Source organism: Acipenser ruthenus, chromosome 43 (genome assembly GCF_902713425.1).
Source record: "Acipenser ruthenus chromosome 43, fAciRut3.2 maternal haplotype, whole genome shotgun sequence".
Lineage (NCBI taxonomy): Eukaryota > Metazoa > Chordata > Actinopteri > Acipenseriformes > Acipenseridae > Acipenser > Acipenser ruthenus.
Window position 1 is genome coordinate 8,545,725 of NC_081231.1, and position 23,316 is coordinate 8,569,040.

The 23,316-nt window shown below is 45.6% G+C and overlaps 1 protein-coding gene across 3 annotated transcripts in view; it reads left to right on the top strand.

Annotated features, from left to right (window-relative positions):
- The window catches only part of LOC131709359 (butyrophilin subfamily 1 member A1-like), a 90,779-nt gene that overhangs the window by 44,230 nt on the left and 23,233 nt on the right, over window positions 1-23,316 (top strand). For 2 of the 3 annotated variants that reach the window (XM_059011828.1, XM_059011829.1), the window contains one exon: window positions 2-1,715. The exons of the other annotated variant lie outside the window; for it this stretch is intronic. In XM_059011828.1, coding sequence (XP_058867811.1) covers window positions 2-552 — 551 coding nt within the window. In that variant the 3' untranslated portion in view covers window positions 553-1,715. Of the gene's footprint in view, window position 1; window positions 1,716-23,316 lie in introns of those variants that run through there. 3 annotated transcript variants of the gene reach the window in all.

The following is a 23,316-nucleotide window of genomic DNA, read 5'->3' on the forward strand; positions in this document are numbered from 1 at the left end:
GTTGATGTGACTCTGGACCCTGATACAGCACAGCCCGAGCTCATCCTGTCTGCGGAGGGGAAACGAGTGAGATGGGGAGAGACACGGCAGGATCTCCCTGACAATCCAGAGAGATTTGATGACTGGCTCTGTGTGCTGGGCAGGGAGAGCTTCACCTCGGGGAGACGCTACTGGCAGGTGCAGGTGGGGGGGAATACATGGTGGAGATTAGGAGTCAGCAGAGAGTCTGCCCAGAGGAAGGGGGGGTTCAGCATGACCCCCCAGCAGGGTTACTGGACTGTGGAGTGGAGTGGAGGTGGGTTCATTGCTCTCACTGACCCCCAGACCCCCCTCCCCCGGAGCCTGAAGCCCCAGAAGCTGGGGGTGTATCTGGATTATGAGGAAGGGCAGCTCTCCTTTTACAATGTGGAGACCAGATCTCACATCTACACTTTCACTGACATGGAGTTCAATCCCAATGAGAAACTCTATCCATTCTTCTGTAATGGGGACTGGAATACAGCCCTTGTGCTGGAGTCCCCTGACCCTGACCCTGTCAGTGCTGCAGATTAAACACACATTGCTGTCTGAACCAGGAAACTATTCAAACAGCTCAGACAATCTCCTCTTCACTTTCACTGACACTCTCTCTGCACTCTTCTGGGCTGATGAGAAGAAATCCTCTCTCTTCCACCCTCTTACCCTGAGCCCCTCCTCTTTATTTCTCTACACCCCCTTTCCTACTCTCCCTTCCTGTCTCCGTCTCTCTTTCCCCTCCACCTCTCTCCATCTCCTTCTCTCTTTCTCTCCTCTCCCCTTCTCCTCTCTGCCTCCCCTATGGCTCTCCCCTCCTCTTTCTCTCTCCCTTCCCTCTGATATGCTAATCCCCTCCCTTTCCCACTCTCCCTCTCTCCTCCATCCTCTCTACTCTCCCTCTCTCCACCCTGCCTTCTCTCCTCTCCCTCTCTCCTCCATCCTCTCTACTCTCCCTCTCTCCTCCATCCTCTCTACTCTCCCTCTCTCCACCCTGCCTTCTCTACTCTCCCTCTCTCCTCCATCATTTCTACTCTCCCTCTCTCCACCCTGCCTTCTCTACTCTCCCTCTCTCCTCCCTGCCTTCTCTACTCTCCCTCTCTCCTCCATCCTCTCTCCTCTCCCTCTCTCCACCCTGCCTTCTCTACTCTCCCTCTCTCTTCCATCCTCTCCTCTCTCCCTCTCTCCTCCATCCTCTCTACTCTCCCTCTCTCCTCCATCCTCTCTACTCTCTCTCCTCCATCCTCTCTACTCTCCCTCTCCCTCTCTTCTTCCTCTCCCCTCTCTACTCTCCCTCTCTCCTCCCTCCCCCCTCTAATTTTGTTCTGTGATATTTTGTAACAGCTGTAAGTCGCCCTGGATAAGGGTTTCTGCTAAGAAATAAATAATGATAAAAGACTTTCTAGACAATAGATGAATGCATTATTTTCCATGTAATCAATATTTACACTGAAGCTGAGATGTTCCCTGAATATTATTCATTGCTAAACTTAGTGAACTGATTTCTGCTCTTTTGATATGAATCTTCTGTTCTGTTTTTGTAGCGCATCTATTTTCTATCTTTCTTGATAAAATGTATAAAAGATATAACGGTGTTGTGTGATTTACTGCTCAATTGTTTACCTCGGCAATCTTGAACTCGTAAAAAGAAAGACATTCATGACAGCAGAGTGCTGATTAAATGAGACCATTACACATATGAATGAATTGTATCCTTAAACTGGACATTTTAATTGTGATTCTTCCCACATAACTCTCAACAATAACAAGCCTGTTGGGACAATTCTTCACAGAGACAGCTGGGGCTGTACTACAGATTCACACCGCTGAGGAGAGAGGGGAGGGGGAGAGGGAGGGAGGGGGAGACAGCTGGGGCTGTACTACAGATCCACACCGCTGGGGAGAGAGGGGAGGGGGAAGGGGAGGGAGGGGGAGACAGCTGGGGCTGTACTACAGATCCACACCGCTGAGGAGAGAGGGAGGGAGGGGGAGACAGCTGGGGCTGTACTACAGATCCACACCGCTGAGGAGAGAGGGGAGGGGGAGACAGCTGGGGCTGTACTACAGATCCACACCGCTGGTGAGAGAGGGGAGGGGGAGAGGGAGGGAGTGGGAGACAGCTGGGGCTGTACTACAGATCCACACCGCTGAGGAGAGAGGGGAGGGAGAGGGGGAGGGAGGGGGAGACAGCTGGGGCTGTACTACAGATCCACACCGCTGGGGACAGAGGGGAGGGGGAGAGAGAGGGAGGGGGAGACAGCTGGGGCTGTACTACAGATCCACACCGCTGAGGAGAGAGGGGAGAGGGAGGGAGGGGGAGACAGCTGGGGCTGTACTACACATCCACACCGCTGAGGAGAGAGGGGAGGGGGAGACAGCTGGGGCTGCACTACAGATCCACACCACTGGGGAGAGAGGGGAGGGGGAGACAGCTGAGGCTGCACTACAGATCCACACCGCTGGTGAGAGAGGGGAGGGGGAGAGGGAGGGAGGGGGAGACAGCTGGAGCTGTACTACAGATCCACACAGCTGGGGAGAGAGGGGGAGACAGCTGGGGCTGTACTACAGATCCACACGGCTGGGGAGAGAGGGGAGGGGGAGACAGCTGGGGCTGTACTACAGATCCACACCGCTGGGGAGAGAGGGGGAGACAGCTGGGGCTGTACTACAGATCCACACGGCTGGGGAGAGAGGGGAGGGGGAGACAGCTGGGGCTGTACTACAGATCCACACCGCTGGGGAGAGAGGGGAGGGGGAGAGGGAGGGAGGGGGAGACAGCTGGGGCTGTACTACAGATCCACACCGCTGGGGAGAGAGGGGAGGGGAGGGGGAGGGAGGGGGAGACAGCTGGGGCTGTACTACAGATCCACACCGCTGGTGAGAGAGGGGAGGGGGAGGGGGAGGGGGAGAGGGAGGGAGGGGGAGACAGCTGGGGCTGCACTACAGATCCACACCGCTGGTGAGAGAGGGGAGGGGGAGGGGGAGACAGCTGGGGCTGTACTACAGATCCACACCGCTGGAGAGAGAGGGGAGGGGGAGAGGGAGGGAGGGGGAGACAGCTGGGGCTGTACTACAGATCCACACCGCTGGAGAGAGAGGGGAGGGGGAGAGGGAGGGAGGGGGAGACAGCTGGGGCTGTACTACAGATCCACACCGCTGGGGAGAGAGGGGAGGGGGAGAGGGAGGGAGGGGGAGACAGCTGGGGCTGTACTACAGATCCACACCGCTGGGGAGAGAGGGGAGGGGAGGGGGAGGGATGGGGAGACAGCTGGGGCTGTACTACAGATCCACACCGCTGGGGAGAGAGGGGAGGGGGAGGGGGAGGGGGAGGGAGGGGGAGACAGCTGGGGCTGTACTACAGATCCACACCGCTGGAGAGAGAGGGGAGGGGGAGAGGGAGGGAGGGGGAGACAGCTGGGGCTGTACTACAGATCCACACCGCTGAGGAGAGAGGGGAGGGGAGGGGGAGGGAGGGGGAGACAGCTGGGGCTGTACTACAGATCCACACCGCTGAGGAGAGAGGGGAGAGGGAGGGAGGGGGAGACAGCTGGGGCTGTACTACAGATCCACACCGCTGAGGAGAGAGGGGAGGGGGAGACAGCTGGGGCTGTACTACAGATCCACACTGCTGAGGAGAGAGGGGAGGGGGAGGGGGAGGGAGGGGGAGACAGCTGGGGCTGTACTACAGATCCACACGGCTGGGGAGAGAGGGGAGGGGGAGACAGCTGGGGCTGTACTACAGATCCACACCGCTGGGGAGAGAGGGGAGGGGGAGACAGCTGGGGCTGTACTACAGATCCACACCACTGGAGAGAGAGGGGAGGGGGAGAGGGAGGGAGGTGGAGACAGCTGGGGCTGTACTTCAGAGTCACACTGCTGGTGAGAGAGGGGAGGGGGAGAGGGAGGGAGGGGGAGAGAGCTGGGGCTCCACTACAGATCCACACCGCTGGGGAGAGAGGGGAGGGGGAGACAGCTGGGGCTGTACTACAGATCCACACCGCTGGGGAGAGAGGGGAGGGGGAGAGGGAGGGAGGGGGAGACAGCTGGGGCTGCACTACAGATCCACACCACTGAGGAGAGAGGATTTTTTTAGTATGTCTAAGCTTGCCTGTTTAATAGTAATGGATGATATCTCTACTTTGTTTGAAACTCAGAGTGGGGATCTGTGGAGGATTGCAGGCCCTGTACACACTCCAGTTAGTTTACATATCACCACCTCCTCCTCAAAGCACAGAGTTACTTCCAGTCTGATTTAGAAATACTGAAAGAAACAGAACAGATTCAGTTCAGATGTGTTTAAATTGTCATTTTTATTCAGCATACATGGTAAATATGTTCACCTTGTATTTAAAACATCTGGGAGATTTTACAAAAAAAAAAAAAAGTAAGATCCAGTCGACGCCAATCCGTTAATCTGAAGAAAAAAATAATAAACCAATCAGTAACACACACAGAGATACATAGAGATATTTTGCCTTTCAAATATTTGTTCCCCCCTTATGTTTTTCTAACAGCCATCCTTCTTTGCATAGAAGTCTATATCGCTGCCCTTTCAACTGAACCCTAACCCTAAACTTGTACCCCCAGTCCCCTCGGTCAGGTCCAGTCTCCCCTGCAATAATACATGAGAACAGCCTGCAAGCATTCCTCACATTCACAAGCATTATACATGCAGAATTCACAGAGAAATAGGACACACACACACACACACACACACACACACACACACGCACACACGCATGTGGGGGGGTGGGGGGGCACACACACAAATATTTCAAGGGAACCAATATTTCATTGACACCGGTACTCGTTTCCCTTCACTCACATTCTGCAGTATAAATGCGCACAATTACTGCACCAACTCCATCAACAGCAGCATTCTCTTTACTTTCCTATTTAACTGTGAGCCGTGATTGGAGCTCCACTGGATTATTCCATTTTAAATGAGGTGGGGGTGTATGCAAGGCTGTAACGAGCCTGTATCTTCAGTGGGTTAAATAAAAGTGCTTAGCAGCATCACTATTGCAACGTCTGCCTTTGCCTGATCGCTTGAGCCTCACCTTGACACAGACAGACAGACAGACAGACAGAGAGAGAGAGAGAGAGAGAGAGAGAGAGAGAGAGAGAGAGAGAGAGAGAGAGACACACACACACACACACAGGCAGAGATAGACACACACCAGTTAAATTCAACAGCAATGTACAAAACTGACTGAAGACACCTCCAGTGGCATTGCATGGACGTGGTACACGAGTTCTGCAAAGCCAATCATTCAGATGTATGTATTTAACCAGGACAGAGCCCTTGAGAGAGACATTTCATTCACAAGGGGGTCCCTGACAAGAAACAACATTATAAAACTCACCGGCCAGAGAGAGAGAGAGAGAGAGAGAGAGAGAGGAGAGAGAGAGAGAGAGAGAGAGAGAAACAGGACAAGAACACTTCAAACAAAATAACCAACAAGTCACACCGCTCCAGTGTTCACGGTGCTGGTCACAGTCGCTATTTACAGGGTCTGCAGCCCTGCTCAGATCTAGAACACATCTTTCTGAGTGATTTAACAAGGGATTGTGAAGAGGCTGTTTGTATGTTTGAAGGTGAGGAGTTCCTAGGACAGGGGTGCACAACTCTGGCCCTCGAGATCCATTTCAGTCCTGGTCTTTACTCCAGTCAGGTCCTAAATTGGTTAATTGCCTCTTAACAGCTTCAATTAACTATTTTAGAACCTGCCTGGAATGAAAACATTGACTGGAATGGATCTCGAGGGCCAGAGCTGTGCACCCCTGTCCTAGGAGGAGAAGCCCAATATACAAACAGCATCTCGGCTCATACTGGAGCTCAATTTAAGGATTTTGTCTCCTTTACAGACCGTCTCTTTTTGAACACCCCTCCGTACCCTGGCTCTTTCAGTGAAGGCTGCTTGTACAGCCTGGAGGTTTCCTGGCTTGCCTGCCCAGGCGGAGAGCGTGGAGGCCTGCAGAGCTCTCCCGTAGGAGAAGGTGAGCTGCCAGGGCTTGGGCAGGGGGCACTGGTAAATGGCGTTGGCGTTAAATGCTTTACCAGACCTCTCTGTGCTTTACAATGCTCCCCTATGCTTTACCAGACCTCTCTGTGCTTTACAATGCTCCCCTATGCTTTACCAGACCTCTCTGTGCTTTACAATGCTTCCCTATGCTTTACCAGACCTCTCTGTGCTTTACAATGCTTCCCTATGCTTTACCGGACCTCTCTGTGCTTTACAATGCTTCCCTATGCTTTACCGGACCTCTCTGTGCTTTACAATGCTTCCCTATGCTTTACCGGACCTCTCTGTGCTTTACAATGCTTCCCTATGCTTTCCCAGACCTCTCTGTGCTTTACAATTCTTCCCTATGCTTTACCAGACCTCTCTGTGCTTTACAATGCTTCCCTGTGCTTTACCAGACCTCTCTGTGCTTTACAATGCTTCCCTATGCTTTACCAGACCTCTCTGTGCTTTACAATGCTTCCCTGTGCTTTACCAGACCTCTCTGTGCTTTACAATTGTAGCAGGTAGGACTACTGCTAACTTAATTGTGTGTTAATTGTAACTCATTGACTTCCCCTTATAAAAGCTGTGTTCGTTGTTGCTCTTGACTGCAGCGCTGTTTCTGATCAGGACTGCCAGCATACGTCACGCGTGTTAATTCCTCCACAGAAGGGAAGCCCCACGTCGTTTGCATTTCTTCCCAGTGTGATCTTTATCGTTGTGTTTTTAATGTGTTGTTTTGCTGGTTGCGTGGTCAGGTTCGTTGTTTTAACCTCCTCAGGGTGACCTGGTGTAACTCCTCCTTTGAGTGACCACAGCAAGAGCTCACCAGGGTAACGCAACCGGAAGTCTTGTTTCTCACGGAATCATGTTTTCGTGGAGTGCCTGATATGATTTCTTCTGTATCTCAGGAGTGCGCACAGCCACTGTTTCTTGTATGGTTTTTTGTTCCGGTTTCTCAGACGTTTTCTTTATTTTGCTCTGTGCTGTTTTAATTCCAGTTTTCCAGCACGTTCATCATGCAGTTTGCTGTGTGTTTGTAGTGTTATCTAGCGCTTTGTTTATAGCTTCCCTTTGTGCTCATACTACTGGTGTGGTAAACTGTAGATAATGCCGTGTTGTAGTATTAATACCAACGGAGTCATGACTTGTTTTGTGTGTGTAATTTAATCAAGTCTCCCTGTGCCTCTCCCAGCGCTGTAGGATATTTCGGATGGGTGAGTTTTGTTTGGTTTCCGGTTGATAACTCCCTGCAGTGGTCAGCTATCACATGGTAGAGCCCTCATCGCCGGGCTGTATCTCTTAAATATCTTTTTATATAATATGCACATTCTTAGACAAGACGGACAATTAAACAAAATAAACACCACTGGTGTATACATACAGAAGCAGCTACGAGAAAGCAAGACATGAACGTGTTCTTTACATTCAGGTTAATTGTGGGCTCTTTTCTATTTTTTTTTAACATCACTGAGTCCCTTGTCCCTGCTGTTTCGCTTAAAGCGTGTTTATTTATTTCTAATACTGGACCCTGTCTTAATACTGAATACCATTCTGAATATGAATACAGCTGATTTATAAATTGTACATAATGTCTTAGAATACTATATACATATTTAGAATTACAAATCAATGTTATATAAAGTAATTATGTTCATTATTTTGTGTATCAGCCTCCACACAAAGCCGAGCGCAGTGCGGTATACTGTAATGATGCTGCAGTCAGTCTGCCCGGACTGCACCTGAACCATCTTAAAAACACGAAGCCTCCAATAAGCTCATTTGTAAAAGTTAGTAAAGAATGGCGCTATATAATATAAGGAAGCTGAATGTGAACTCCTAGCTGGAGCAACGAGAGAGGGAGAGAGGGGGCGGGGCAGAGAAGGAGGCGGAGACGCTGCTAGGCAACCGGCTCCTGAACATTCCACTCCGCTGAGCAGAGACCGTTAGGATTTAAAAATGCGAAAGTTCCGAGCGGCGTCAGGCGCTTCGTTTAATTAACACACCGTTGCTGATATTTTAATTTTGAAGATAACCATATTTTAAATACTCAAATAGCACTGTATTAAAAAAATACTTCAGTTCCAGACCGTTTCCAACAAATAAAACAAGGTACGTATTTCTAATAAGATTATATGTTATGATATTAAGACTAAGCCTACGAATGTAATTCAAGTTGCTGCTGCAGTTTGCTGAATACGTTTTTCTGTAGAAAATGTTGTTGTATTTCTTTTTTTTTAATATTAATATTTGATTGTTTTCACAAAATAACATCCATACATTATCAGTTCATCTGCTAGTGTAATCAAATAATAAATATTAGTCAGTAATTCATACATAATTAAAATGAAAGACTAAATGAATGTGGTACAGTTTGGTGTATAATTTATTTTAAAAATGTTGTAGTGTTTCTTGTTTTAAAATATTTAATTGTTTTCACAAAATAACAAACATACATTATCAGTTCATCTGCTAGTGTAATGAAATCTCAATATTAGTCAGTAAAGCCCCTTTCACGCTGGCATGCTCTACCCGGGTCAGGACCCGGTGCCCCGCGGGTCGGCTACGTGATTTCACACTGTGTTTGATAAAGCAGGGTTGCCCTGAGTGACAGACGCCTGTGCACAATGCGCATACCATTACGGACGCATCCATGCAAGCTTCTCTGGATTGAACCGTCAGCTCAAATGATGATTAGAGCAAATGTTTGTACATCCCTGCTGCAATCTGGCTCATGCTATGTCTCCATCAACAGGTCAAACCCAGGTCAAAGCGTGTCAACCCACATCCTGAGGTGGGTCGCTGGGACCAGGGTTAATCTGGGTATGGCCCAGGTACGTGGTTTCACACTATGCAGGATTGTGACCCGGGTAGCCAGGACCCGGGTAGGAGTGCCAGTGTGAAAGGGGCTTAATTCATACATAGACACACTGTGGTAACTTTAAGAAGTTAAAATGAAAGGCTTGATTAAAGTTTAACCAAACAAATAAATAACTACATTAATAACACTATGAAACAAAAATATGTTTTGGTAGCTCATACTTATTTAAATTACAAAATATTATGCGTTTTGTGACAGAGACAAAGTGATTCTTGGTGATACATCTCCCTCCTGGACTGGATGACCAGACAATTCATTCCCAGGGTTAGGCGGAAGTTGGTCATCTAGAAAGGGGGCGGAGCTCCTGTACACTAAATCATCGACCCGGAAGGGAAACGATGTGGCAGCCGCGGATTGGAGGAGCTGTTGCACTCGTTAACCAAGGGGTCATGATAGATGGTACAAAAGGGGATGGAGTGATGTGATCTGTTCCTTTGTAATGGTTAAAGCTAACTGGAAGGAGAGCTGTATTGTGAACCGTGAGTGTTTTGTTTGTCGTGTCTAAATTGTACTTGTTTGTTATTTAGACGGCTAACACGATCCGGAGCTGTCGCCAAAGGCCAACACTAGGAGGGTGTGGACAAGAACAGAGATTTTCTTTCAAGCAAAAAGAAGGTAAATCACATGAATACTGTATTTCTGTATCTTCTGGCGGATTGATTAGGAGCAGTGATTAAACAGTTTGAAAGATAACATCCAAAGCTCTTTTTGTATTGTTTTGTATTGTTTGTTAAAAGAAGCCGTGTTCCGATTGGAAAAGAGACATGTGGAACAAATAAACATACAGGTACCGTCCTGTTTAAACCCCTCCTTTTATCCACCAAAGATGTGTTAGGAACCCAGAACTGTGTTCAGTTGTACTTAATGCTCCACATTTTCCATTTTTATCTTAACACATTTTTCACAGGAATTTTTTGGAGTTTATTTTACATATATTAAAATAGGGATAAAATCAGTAAAGATTTGTTTTTAATTGAAACATCAGGAAAAAAATCTCAGTATACACACTGCATCAGCTGAGGATCCAGTAACGTGGTGCGTAGGTCAGACAAGTCCAGTGCATAGTAGGAGGGGATCAAGAGATCTGCAAGTGCAGTCTAAGCAGGGGGGTGTTGTCTCCCAAGCACTGAAAATCATGTGCCACAATCTTCACCTCTGTACTGTGTACCGTTTTCTCAGCTAAGACACTGCATAGTGGCACAAGCACTGACTTTTAGTGATCAAAGCCATTTGAATTACAGGCAATGTATCTGTCAGTCTATCTGTTACCTGTTTAGTGAGAGGATTGAGAGGCGTGTGACTGAGCCTGCTGTCAGTGCCACCTTGCCCCTAGCTTTGGAGTTGAAACAGAGAAAGTTAACATTCAGGTCTTTCAGGATTACTTGCCGTTAGTTCACCTGTATGGATTGTGCTTTCAGTTTCTACAGTCACAGCAGAGAGACACCCAGCATTGAAAACAAGACCCTGACACTCAGAAGCTGTGTGGGACTCACACCTTTTAAAAGGTAAGTTACAATGTTGTTTTATTAAGTAAATGTGTAGAAAGGACCTTAAAATGTAACAACTTCTTAGAGCTGATTGATTTGAAACCTGTTCCCTGTAGAGGAACAACAGGGCATATTGTGAAGCCAGAGCAAAAGCAAAGGCCCATTTTCAGATAGGATTAAAATCGTATGAACATCATAAAACTAACAGGAAACTAGATTTTGTGAATAAAAACAAAGCACAACAATGATCATGTTGAAACCACAGAATCTAAACCCTGTATCGAGAAAGGCTGCATTCTGTCATTTTAATGTTATTTTATGTTCCTGTAACATGACCCGTATGTTGATTTCTGGCACTTCTGGTGAGGAGGAGTCAGAAAACAGTGTTTGAGACGTGATGGTGATAATCGTAATGAAACAGTAGGGTTCATGTATAAGTTAATACAGTGTGTGTAGGGTGTCTCTTATTGTATAAGAGATGTCATTTCATGCAGTTAGTGAGACAGGACCACAAAGCACAGCTAAGGAAGAATCTCCACAAAAACACAATAACTAAACATACAACAAAGGTTTTATTTTGAATTGTGTGAATGTTCTGTACACAGGATGGCATCTGTATAAGGGATAGCCTGTCACAGGGATGTGTTGTATAAGGGATAGCCTGTCACAGGGATGTGTTGTACAAGAGATAGCCTGTCACAGGGATGTGTTGTATAAGGGAGAGCCTGTCACAGGGATGTGTTGTACAAGAGATAGCCTTTCACAGGGATGTGTTGTACAAGGGATAGCCTGTCACAGGGATGTGTTGTATAAGGGAGAGCCTGTCACAGTGATGTGTTGTATAAGGGATAGCCTGTCACAGGGATGTGTTGTACAATGGTAGCCTGTCACAGGGATGTGTTGATTTCGTGATTACAATTGAAGTAGAGAAACATACAATACAGTTGTATACCATATGTGTTATGCTTTCATCATCTTAAAACCAAAAAGCTGCATTCAGTCACTGGTCAAAGTGAAGGGTACTGTTAGATTTAATTACAGACCACACCCTGACCCTTGAATTACTCTAAAATAAAATACAGACAAAAAAGAATGAAAACCCTTTAGAATTAGAAGAGATGTATATTTTTTATCAGCTGAGGTTTTATTTAATAAGAATTTTACTGTCATCCCTGATTTTACTGTGATCTGTGTGTAATGGGTGTTAAAGTCAGGTCTGGGGTTATACAAATGATCCAATGAGCTTTTCCAACATTATACACATTTATTTAACTTCTTCCTTGTTGCTGCTTATATTGTTTGTTTGAGTGTAAAGAGCATGAACCGGTTTGAGCTTCATTGCTGAAGCATTCAGGCATGTCTGCCCAACCCACTGCCTGAGCTGGGCAGGACGCCAGCAACATGTTACAGCTTCATTCTGATATTACAAGAATATATAAAAAAACAACTGTACTGAGATGGTATCTCTGGGTTTATTTAGTTATTAAAAATGTTCAGTCTTAATACCTGCAGGTTCCCAACCACACTAAGTGAAAGACAGAATTAAATACCCATCAGAATATAATCCCTGCTTCCCAATCACAGAGAGACAAAGGTGTTTGAGAGGAAACAAATCAGAGTGGAAGCTGGGACTACTTCTAGTCACAAGTTCCCTGTGGGTAGAAGCCTTTATCATTTATATATATATATATATATATATATATATATATATATATATATATATATATATATATATATATATATATAGATATATCTATATATATATATATAGATATGATAATAAGTCAGTGTATGTACATATTAAATGTCACTTCTCTTTATCTTCCATGTGGTTCTATACAGCTGAGTGGACATTGTTCCTGATCTTGTTTTCTTGTTGTGTGTCTGATCAGTTGCTGGTGTGGGATGCAGTGCTTCTCAACTCCGGTCCTGGGGACACACTGTCCTGCTGATTGAACTAATAATTTGCTTAATTTTACTTTTTAAATTGATTAGTTAACAAAATGTTGGAGAATTCAAATTCCTTATAAAAATGTATATTTAACTTGAAATCTCCAACTTTTTAAATAAGTAAAAAGCTCTGATTAGTTCCATTAAGGTTTTCAATTAAGTAACTGAGAGCTCGGTTGGAACAAAAACCAGCAGGACACTGAGTCCCCAGGACCGGAGTTGAGAACCACTGATCTAGTGTAAAGATAAACATCATTGTGGATATAGAACTAGAACAGGCTCTACAAGAGAAAGACCTCAGTGTTGTAATAGACTCATCACTGTCAGCAACCACACAGTGTGGGGAAGGAATCAAAAAGACAAACACAATGCTGGGGTATTTAAAACCTCAAAAGGAGTTGACATAGTTTAGTCTAACTCAGGGGTGGGCAATTCCATTCCTGGAGGGTCGGTGTCCCTGCTGGCTTTTGTTCCAACTGTGCTCTAAATTACTTAATTAGACCAATAATTGGTAATTGGTCCAATTAAGTAATTTAGGGCAAAGTTGGAACAAAAGCCAGGAGGGACACCGGCCCTCCAGGAACGGAGTTGCCCACCCCTGGTCTAACCAATTCTTTAAGCGCAGCGCACAAACCAGGACCAGAGGACGCAAATGGAAATTAAGTGGAGGTAGACTCAGGACATTTTCTTATGTTCTTAGTGCTAATATCCTAACAAATATTTAAACAAATGTCCATACCTCTCATTGGCAAAACAACTTCCCTTTTCTTGTACGTTGTTTGGTTTGTTTTTGACTGTGATAGGAGCTCATTACTCCTGCCTCCACACTGTAGATTCACTCTCCCTGTGCAGCAGGTATCAGGACATCACCACCATATTAACCACTGGCTCTCACTTCACTACAGTAAAACCTCCACACTGTAGATTCACTCTCCCTGTGCAGCAGGTATCAGGACATCACCACCATATTAACCACTGGCTCTCACTTCACTACAGTAAAACCTCCACACTGTAGATTCACTCTCCCTGTGCAGCAGGTATCAGGACATCACCACCATATTAACCACTGGCTCTCACTTCACTACAGTAAAACCTCCACACTGTAGATTCACTCTCCCTGTGCAGCAGGTATCAGGACATCACCAGCCATCACCACCATATTAACCACTGGCTCTCACTTCACTACAGTAAAACCTCCACACTGTAGATTCACTCTCCCTGTGCAGCAGGTATCAGGACATCACCACCATATTAACCACTGGCTCTCACTTCACTACAGTAAAACCTCCACACTGTAGATTCACTCTCCCTGTGCAGCAGGTATCAGGACATCACCACCATATTAACCACTGGCTCTCACTTCACTACAGTAAAACCTCCACACTGTAGATTCACTCTCCCTGTGCAGCAGGTATCAGGACATCACCACCATATTAACCACTGGCTCTCACTTCACTACAGTAAAACCTCCACACTGTAGATTCACTCTCCCTGTGCAGCATGTATCAGGACATCACCAGCCATCACCACCATATTAACCACTGGCTCTCACTTCACTACAGTAAAACCTCCACACTGTAGATTCACTCTCCCTGTGCAGCAGGTATCAGGACATCACCACCATATTAACCACTGGCTCTCACTTCACTACAGTAAAACCTCCACACTGTAGATTCACTCTCCCTGTGCAGCAGGTATCAGGACATCACCACCATATTAACCACTGGCTCTCACTTCACTACAGTAAAACCTCCACACTGTAGATTCACTCTCCCTGTGCAGCAGGTATCAGGACATCACCACCATATTAACCACTGGCTCTCACTTCACTACAGTAAAACCTCCACACTGTAGATTCACTCTCCCTGTGCAGCAGGTATCAGGACATCACCACCATATTAACCACTGGCTCTCACTTCACTACAGTAAAACCTCCACACTGTAGATTCACTCTCCCTGTGCAGCATGTATCAGGACATCACCAGCCATCACCACCATATTAACCACTGGCTCTCACTTCACTACAGTAAAACCTCCACACTGTAGATTCACTCTCCCTGTGCAGCAGGTATCAGGACATCACCACCATATTAACCACTGGCTCTCACTTCACTACAGTAAAACCTCCACACTGTAGATTCACTCTCCCTGTGCAGCAGGTATCAGGACATCACCACCATATTAACCACTGGCTCTCACTTCACTACAGTAAAACCTTCACACTGTAGATTCACTCTCCCTGTGCAGCAGGTATCAGGACATCACCACCATATTAACCACTGGCTCTCACTTCACTACAGTAAAACCTCCACACTGTAGATTCACTCTCCCTGTGCAGCAGGTATCAGGACATCACCACCATATTAACCACTGGCTCTCACTTCACTACAGTAAAACCTCCACACTGTAGATTCACTCTCCCTGTGCAGCAGGTATCAGGACATCACCACCATATTAACCACTGGCTCTCACTTCACTACAGTAAAACCTCCACACTGTAGATTCACTCTCCCTGTGCAGCAGGTATCAGGACATCACCACCATATTAACCACTGACTCTCACTTCACTACAGTAAAACCTCCACACTGTAGATTCACTCTCCCTGTGCAGCAGGTATCAGGACATCACCACCATATTAACCACTGGCTCTCACTTCACTACAGTAAAACCTCCACACTGTAGATTCACTCTGCCTGTGCAGCAGGTATCAGGACAGCCATCACCATATTAACCAGTGGCTCATTTTCACAGTTCAGTATTCATTCACAGATACACGATGCAGTTCGGTCTCTGAGTTAAAGGTGATAGGAATGTTGATACAGTAATTCCACCCCCTAAACTATTCTGACAGGGCATGTGTGCTGAAACTAGACAGATACATCGGCTTGGAGTGATTGTTCCACAGCGACTGATCTGGGGTCAGTTTACCTGAAACGCACGACAGTAACACTGATATTTACAATTCTGAACTCCACAAACCTGCAATCTGAAACACACGACAGTAACACTGATATTTACAATTCTGAACTCCACAAACCTGCAATCTGAAAGGATTCAAATATAAATCAAATCCATTTCTATGCATTATCTATACTTGTTTCTATTGGAATGTATTACTGTGCTTGTGATGCCATGTTCTAGATAGTTAATGATGCAACACTCTACTATTCCTTTCTATTTAAACCTATATTTGAAAGCGCGTATCAGACAGGGGAGATGAACCTGCAGCTTCAGAGGAGCGGGCACACCGCTGGCTACGAACGCAGTCCTCCGTGAACAATCAACCCGAGGGACCGCTGCCCTGTCAAATAGCAACATTGAATAGCAAGATTCACTATAATCCCCACTGCGTCCCCAGCCTGTGTCATATACAATGTGTGATTGATAGAAAATCGTGCATATTAATATACTAAGTGGAATATTTAAATGTTTTGTTTGTTGTTGAATTTAAGTCATTCTTAGACTTAAGTTTATGCTATTAAGTTTTAAAAGTTATTGATATAATATTACATTTGAAGTGCTTATTTAAACTATAATAAAGTTGTCACTAAGTATTTGTTTTCACTCATAAAGAGCTGAAGATGAAGACTCAGACAAGCCCTGCCCTTGTTTAACACATTCTATCTTGGTTAGCTGCATCTAAAATGAAGAGCAGATCTGGATGCATGTAGAGATCAACATGCTTCATGAGTATGTGACGGAAAATAACCACTTGTTTTAAGCACAGCTCAATATTTTACCTGAGAGATGAACATGCCTGATGAATACAGCCCTGTTTCTAATATGAATGTTACCTCTCCTACACTGTCTCTACCTACATCACTGCCTCTGTCTCCACAGTTACTGTTTCTAATATGAATGTTACCTCTCCTACACTGTCTCTACCTACATCACTGCCTCTGTCTCCACAGTTACTGTTTCTAATATGAATGTTACCTCTCCTACACTGTCTCTACCTACATCACTGCCTCTGTCTCCACAGTTACTGTTTCTAATATGAATGTTACCTCTCCTACACTGTCTTTACCTACAATTCTGCCTCTGTCTCCACAGTTACTGTTTCTAATATGAATGTTACCTCTCCTGCACTGTCTCTACCTACATCACTGCCTCTGTCTCCACAGTTACTGTTTCTAATATGAATGTTACCTCTCCTACACTGTCTCTACCTACATCACTGCCTCTGTCTCCACAGTTACTGTTTCTAATATGAATGTTACCTCTCCTACACTGTCTTTACCTACATCACTGCCTCTGTCTCCACAGTTACTGTTTCTAATATGAATGTTACCTCTCCTGCACTGTCTCTACCTACATCACTGCCTCTGTCTCCACAGTTACTGTTTCTAATATGAATGTTACCTCTCCTACACTGTCTCTACCTACATCACTGCCTCTGTCTCCACAGTTACTGTTTCTAATATGAATGTTACCTCTCCTGCACTGTCTCTACCTACATCACTGCCTCTGTCTCCACAGTTACTGTTTCTAATATGAATGTTACCTTTCCTGAACTGTCTCTACCTACATCACTGCCTCTGTCTCCACAGTTACTGTTTCTAATATGAATGTCACTGCATCTCTCTTCTCTCTCAGACAGTCCCTCACTCCCTCTCTGTCTCCACAGTTACAGGTGCATCAAGAATCCGCAATGTTTCAAAGTCTGCCGTTTATGTCCGTGACTACAAGGGTATAACCACTGCACGTGATGCCAAGTCCAACAGTAGCATGTTCGATAGACCTAATTTCAGCAACCCTAAGGTATGGTTACAATGATCATTAGAACAGAATCTAGTTTTCCATAGTAAAAAAAACACCTCCTTCTGTAGGGTGATCAAAGGGGAAAGAAGGACTGGGAGGAGGCTTGTCCAGCTTCATCAGCCAACCAGAGCACCACAATCATACTGGAGGAGAGGCTCCTTACACAGCCCAGTGTCATTGCAATTAAAACGCAAACCCAGTGAAATCAAACAGACATGATTATACAGAAACAAGCAAATAATACAACAACAGTGAAAACATACAAACCAAATCTATATTAACTAAGTGGACCAATCAATTTCATTTTAACTCTCAAGGACACATCGGAAAACTGACTTTCCTGGTAAGTTGGGGTCCAACCGGACCCCAGCAATAAAACAACATATAACTAACAGCTGGAGTAAATTTTGCTTTTCCTTTACTTCTTTACGTTTGATATAATGTGTTTTTTATGCTATCAAAATGGATAAGACGCCCAATGGGCACAGCTGTCTCCTAACAAGTGAAGGCACCACTGTATTCTGGACGCTGTGGTTTATTCTAGGAACATGTCATCCAGGCACGTGAGATATCATTGGAAAGCCCAAAGCCTCCACTTTCATGTTGACTGTGTTCCTATCTGTTTCCGTTTCTGAGTTACAGGCACTTGAACACACCTACCGATTTGCTGCGTGTCACAGCACTGGAGCTCTGAATGAGGCATTGGTGGAGAAATAGCCAGTGCAGTTGCACAGGGACCCACACACTCAGGGGGGCCCAGCAGGCAAACTCAAATGCTGAAATCATTATATAATCAATGTATTCATTTTCAGGGCCATCCACCTGGGTGATTATTCATTTAATAATCTGTTTATTCACTCATTCATTCATTCATTCATTCTACAGAGCGGGGCGTGTTCTCCTTTCTGCAGTTCTGACAGGGTCTCAGGACTCGATGAGAAATTAAAATACAGGTGCAGCATGGTTAACTGTACACCATAGGAGAGAGTGAGTGAAGACAGCTTGAATCCCATTTGCGATTTTACACCACATACAATCTGATTTATTTTATGATTTCCAATAGTGTATTTTAAATTGTAAATATATGCCTCCAAAATACAAAGGTGGAGTACAAAAGTGTAAATTGAAGGGCCCTCAAAAAACCTGCACCTGGGCCCATCTTTCTGTTCCTCCGCCACTGGAATGAGGGGGTGGTAGAAAGTATGCATACGGGCATGCCTGACATCAATAGGAAGCGCAAAGCCTGCACTTTTAAATGACATTGAAACCGGAATGCTATCTGTTGAAGTGACCAAGTAATAGGCAACAAACAAAACATAGGAGCTGACTTATGTCACGTGACAAGCCTTAGTTTCGGTTTGCTGTAGTTTCGCTTAGGAACGTGTTCAGGTCATATGATACATCATTGGAAAGCTCTAAATATATACTTTCAAACAAGCATTGAACCAGGAAGCTATTACGGTGCCTGAGATATTCATGCGAGAAGGTCAGGCCCACCGATACACTATGCCTAAAACAATTTGGGAAATTCAACCAGGCTATCTGGACTAGAGTTATCTATTGCATAGTTTAACAGGATGGGTGTCTGACAACTACCTTAAAGGAAACAAAATCAAGTCACTAGATCCACATAATAACTGATGCAAAAGCACTGTGGGGTCCGAATGGACCCCAGGTTACCTTATGAGGGTTAAGTAAAATATGTGATTATACAGAAACAAGCCAATAATAAAGCAAAAGTGGAAACATACAAACTAAATCTATATTAACTAAGTGGGCAAATCAGTTTCATTTAAGTGGAAAGTGTACACCTCTTACACTTAAACGTGCTTCAGAGGTAAACATACTTTATGAATACGGCCCTTCATCTTTAATCAACCAGCAGTTTCTTTCACCCTCCTCTTTGCAGTGCAGTGTTTCTCTATCTTCCCCATGTTTGCTGTGTAAAGCTGACACTGCAGGCTGACTCAGGCTGTGGCAGGACACTGGCTTCAGTTCCACTGAGTGCACTCTCTATACCAGCACTTCAATGTGTGTTTGAAGACTCTGTGCAGCACACAGAATGGGAGTGAACTGTCATTTAGCTGTGTGAGGTCAGGAGCAGCTGTGTGAGGTCAGGAGCAGCTGTATGAGGTCAGGAGCAGCTGTGTGAGATGAGGAGGAGCTGTGTGAGACAAGGAGCAGCTGTGTGAGACGAGGAGCAGCTGTGTGAGACGAGGAGCAGCTGTGTGAGACGAGGAGCAGCTGTGTGAGGTGAGGAGCAGCTGTGTGAGGTGAGGGGCAGCTGTGTGATGTCAGGAGCAGCTGTGTGAGGTCAGGTGCAGCTGTGTGAGATGAGGAGCAGCTGTGTGAGGTGAGGAGCAGCTGTGTGAGATGAGGAGCAGCTGTGTGAGATGAGGAGCAGCTGTGAGAGGTGAGGAGCAGCTGTGTGAGATGAGGAGCAGCTGTGTGAGATGAGGAGCAGCTGTGTGAGATGAGGAGCAGCTGTGAGATGAGGAGCAGCTGTGTGAGATGAGGAGCAGCTGTGAGATGAGGAGCAGCTGTGTGAGATGAGGAGCAGCTTTGAGATGAGGAGGAGCTGTGTGAGATGAGGAGCAGCTGTGAGATGAGGAGGAGCTGTGTGAAGTCAGGAGCAGCTGGGGGGAGGGGGTGGGGGTATTGTTAATTGGCAGATGAATGAGACGGGGAAAGAAAAGGGGAGATTGTGAGTGAAAGAGAATTGGGAAAGAGAGATGAGAAGGGTGGGTGTAGTTAAGTGTCATGCTGTATATTATCAATTAAGAGTTTCTTCTTCAAAGGATATTAATTATTAACCCACAATAGTTTTGTAAATGAATCTATTTTAGTAATATGCATGTGACCATCTACTGTAGAATAGTGAAGATCTGAACCCATCCTGAAGGTTTGTAATTATTCACTCATTCCACAGGGGGGGTCTGATAGAAAGTCCAGACATCAAGAGGTTGGTGAATGGAGCCTGGAAGAGTGTCGACACTCCATCACGGAGCTGGCAAAGGAGCTGAACAGAGTCGTGAAGGTACAGAGAGGGAGAGGAGAGAGGGAAGGAGGGATGGGGATAGAGAGGGGAGTTGGTTCCTTGGTTATTGCAGACAGTTACACAGAGGGAAGGGACAGGTGCAGAGAAGAGGGTGAAAGCACTTGATCATGGAGCAGTGGCAAAGGAGAGTCTTCAAGGTATGGAGAGTAGAGGAGGAGGGGAGGTGCAGATGTGGGGTGTCATTGAAACAGCTGAGGAGACTGTTTCATTCCTGTTCAAATTCAACTAAATACATTGGTTTCTGCAGTGCTTGTGGTTAAATTCTCTTTTTTAATTATTTCATACTGATTGATTTCAGAACTCTGCCATAGCTACCCCTGTGTCCAGTGAGGATATGTGCAGCCTGGAAGAGTGTCGCGGCTTCATCATGAAATGGGCTGACGAGTTGGACAAGCTGGTCCAGGTAAAGAGAGACGCAGAGAATGAAGCTCGAAGTGGAGACAAGGTGCAGTGAGAGCTGAGAATCAGGTTCACTGGCAGTGAGAGCTGAGAATCAGGTTCACAGGCAGGGTGCAGTGAGACCTGAGAATCAGGTTCACAGGCAGGGTGCAGTGAGAGCTGAGAATCAGGTTCACAGGCAGTGAGAGCTGAGAATCGGGTTCACAGGCAGGGTGCAGTGAGAGCTGAGAATCAGGTTCACAGGCAGGGTGCAGTGAGACCTGTGAATCAGGTTCACAGGCAGGGTGCAGTGAGAGCTGAGAATCAGGTTCACAGGCAGGGTGCAGTGAGAGCTGAGAATCAGGTTCACAGGCAGGGTGCAGTGAGAGCTGAGAATCAGGTTCATAGGCAGGGTGCAGTGAGAGCTGAGAATCAGGTTCACAGGCAGGGTGCAGTGAGAGCTGAGAATCAGATTCACAGACAGGGTGCAGTGAGAGCTGAGAATCAGGTTCACAGGCAGGGTGCAGTGAGAGCTGAGAATCAGGTTCACAGGCAGGGTCCAGTGAGAGCTGAGAATCAGGTTCACAGGCAGGGTGCAGTGAGAGCTGAGAATCCGGTTCACAGACAGGGTGCAGTGACAGTTGGGTGTCAGGGAGCTGTCATTTTATTTTATATATTACAATATGCCCCTCATGTAAGTGTATCATAGTAAATTTGCACAGTAATATTGCAGTTTCCCATGCTAATACTACTCTTATAACATGTATAGTGTTTGCCTGGGCCTTGACCACCTCATACAACAGTAAACAACGATGCAGTTTGCAGACCAAATGAATCAGCCAGTGAGCTACATATTGCAAGTGCAGTCTATTGTTAACCTGTAACTTCACTGTGTGTTTCTGTGAGAGAATGAATTGTGATCTCTCTGGGAGTCAAAGCCAGAGAGCTGGACTGGCTGAGAGAAGGGGAGCTGCTGCCCTGAGAACATAAGAAAGTTTACAAACGAGAGAAGGCCATTCAGCCCATCTTGCTTGTTTGGTTTTTAGTAGCTTATTGATCCCAGAATCTCATCAAGCAGCTTCTTGAAGGATCCCAGGGTGTCAGCTTCAACAACATTACTGGGGAGTTGGTTCCAGACCCTCACAATTCTCTGTGTAAAAAAAGTGCCTCCTATTTACTGTAATTCAGAGTAATTCTGGTTACTCTGTTCATGGACACGAAAGCAAAGCCAGAGTGCTGGGCAGGTTGAGAGAAGAAAAGGGACAGAGCTGATAAACAAAGAGGATCTTCCAGGACCAGAGGGGGAGGAGCTGAGTGAGGGGGCGGGGCAGAACCAGGGGGAGGAGCTGGACCAAGAGGAGGAGCAAAGACTGAAGGACGGTCATGACATCATCATGGAGTGGGCAAGAGAGCTGAAGACAGTGCCAGAGGTAATATTAACACATTTCAACAGCTACAGTGGCTCTCAAAAGTATTCACCCCCCTTGGACTTTTCCACATTTTATTGTGTTACAACATGGAATCAAAATGGATTTAATTAGGAGTTTTTGCCACTGATCAACACAAAAAAAGTCCATAATGTCAAAGTGAAAAATAAAATCTACAAATTGTTCTAAATTAATTACAAATACAACACAGAAAATAATTGATTGCATAAGTAATCACACCCTTGAGTCAATATTTGGTAGAGACACCTTTGGCAGCAATTACAGCCATGAGTCTATTTGGATAAGTCTCTACCAGCTTTGCACATCTGGACAGTGCAATTTTTGCCCATTCTTCTTTGCAAAATTGCTCAATCTCCGTCAAGTTGGATGGGGACCTTTGGTGAACAGCAATTTTCAACTCTTTCCACATATTCTCAATTGGATTGAGGTCTGGGCTTTGACTGGGCCACCCAGGACATTGACCTTTTTGTTTTTAAGCCACTCCAGTGTGACTTTGGCTGTATGTTTGGGGTCATTGTCCTGCTGGAAGATGAATCTTCTCCCAAGTCCCAGGTCTCTTGCAGACTTCAGCAGGTTTTCCTCCAGGATTTCTCTGTACTTTGCTGCATCCATTTTGCCCTCTATCTTCACAAGCTTTCCAGGCCCTGATGCAGAGAAGCATCCCCATAGCATGATGCTGCCACCACCATGCTTCACGGTAGGGATGGTGTTCTCAGGATGATGTGCGGTGTTAGGCTTGCGCCAAACAGCGCTTAGCGTTGAGGCCAAAAAGCTCTATTTTGGTCTCATCAGACCATAGAATCTTCTTCCACTTGGTCTCAGAGTCTCCCACATGCCTTCTGGCAAACTCTAGCCGAGATTTGATGTGAGTTTTTTTCAACAATGGCTTTCTTTTTGCCACTCTCCCATAAAAGCTTCCCTGACTAGTGACCTTCTTGCCCGGATACTCAGTTTTTGAGGACGGCCTGTTCTAGACAGATTCACAGTTGTGCCATATTCTCTCCATTTCTTAATAATGGACTTTACTGTGCTCCGGGGGATATTAAATGCCTTGGAAATGTTCTTATATCCTACCCCTGATTGGTGCTTTTGAAGAACCTTATTCCGGATTTCCTTTGAATGTTCCTTCGTCTTCATGATGTAGTTTTTGTTAGGAAATGTACTAACCAACTGTGGGACCTCCCAGAGACAGGTATATTTACCCTGAAATCATGTGAAACACCTTAATTGCACACAGGTGGACTCCATTCAACTAATTATGTGACTTCTAAAGACAATTGGTTGCACCAGAGCTTATTTAGGTGTGTCATAGCAAAGGGGGTGAATACTTAT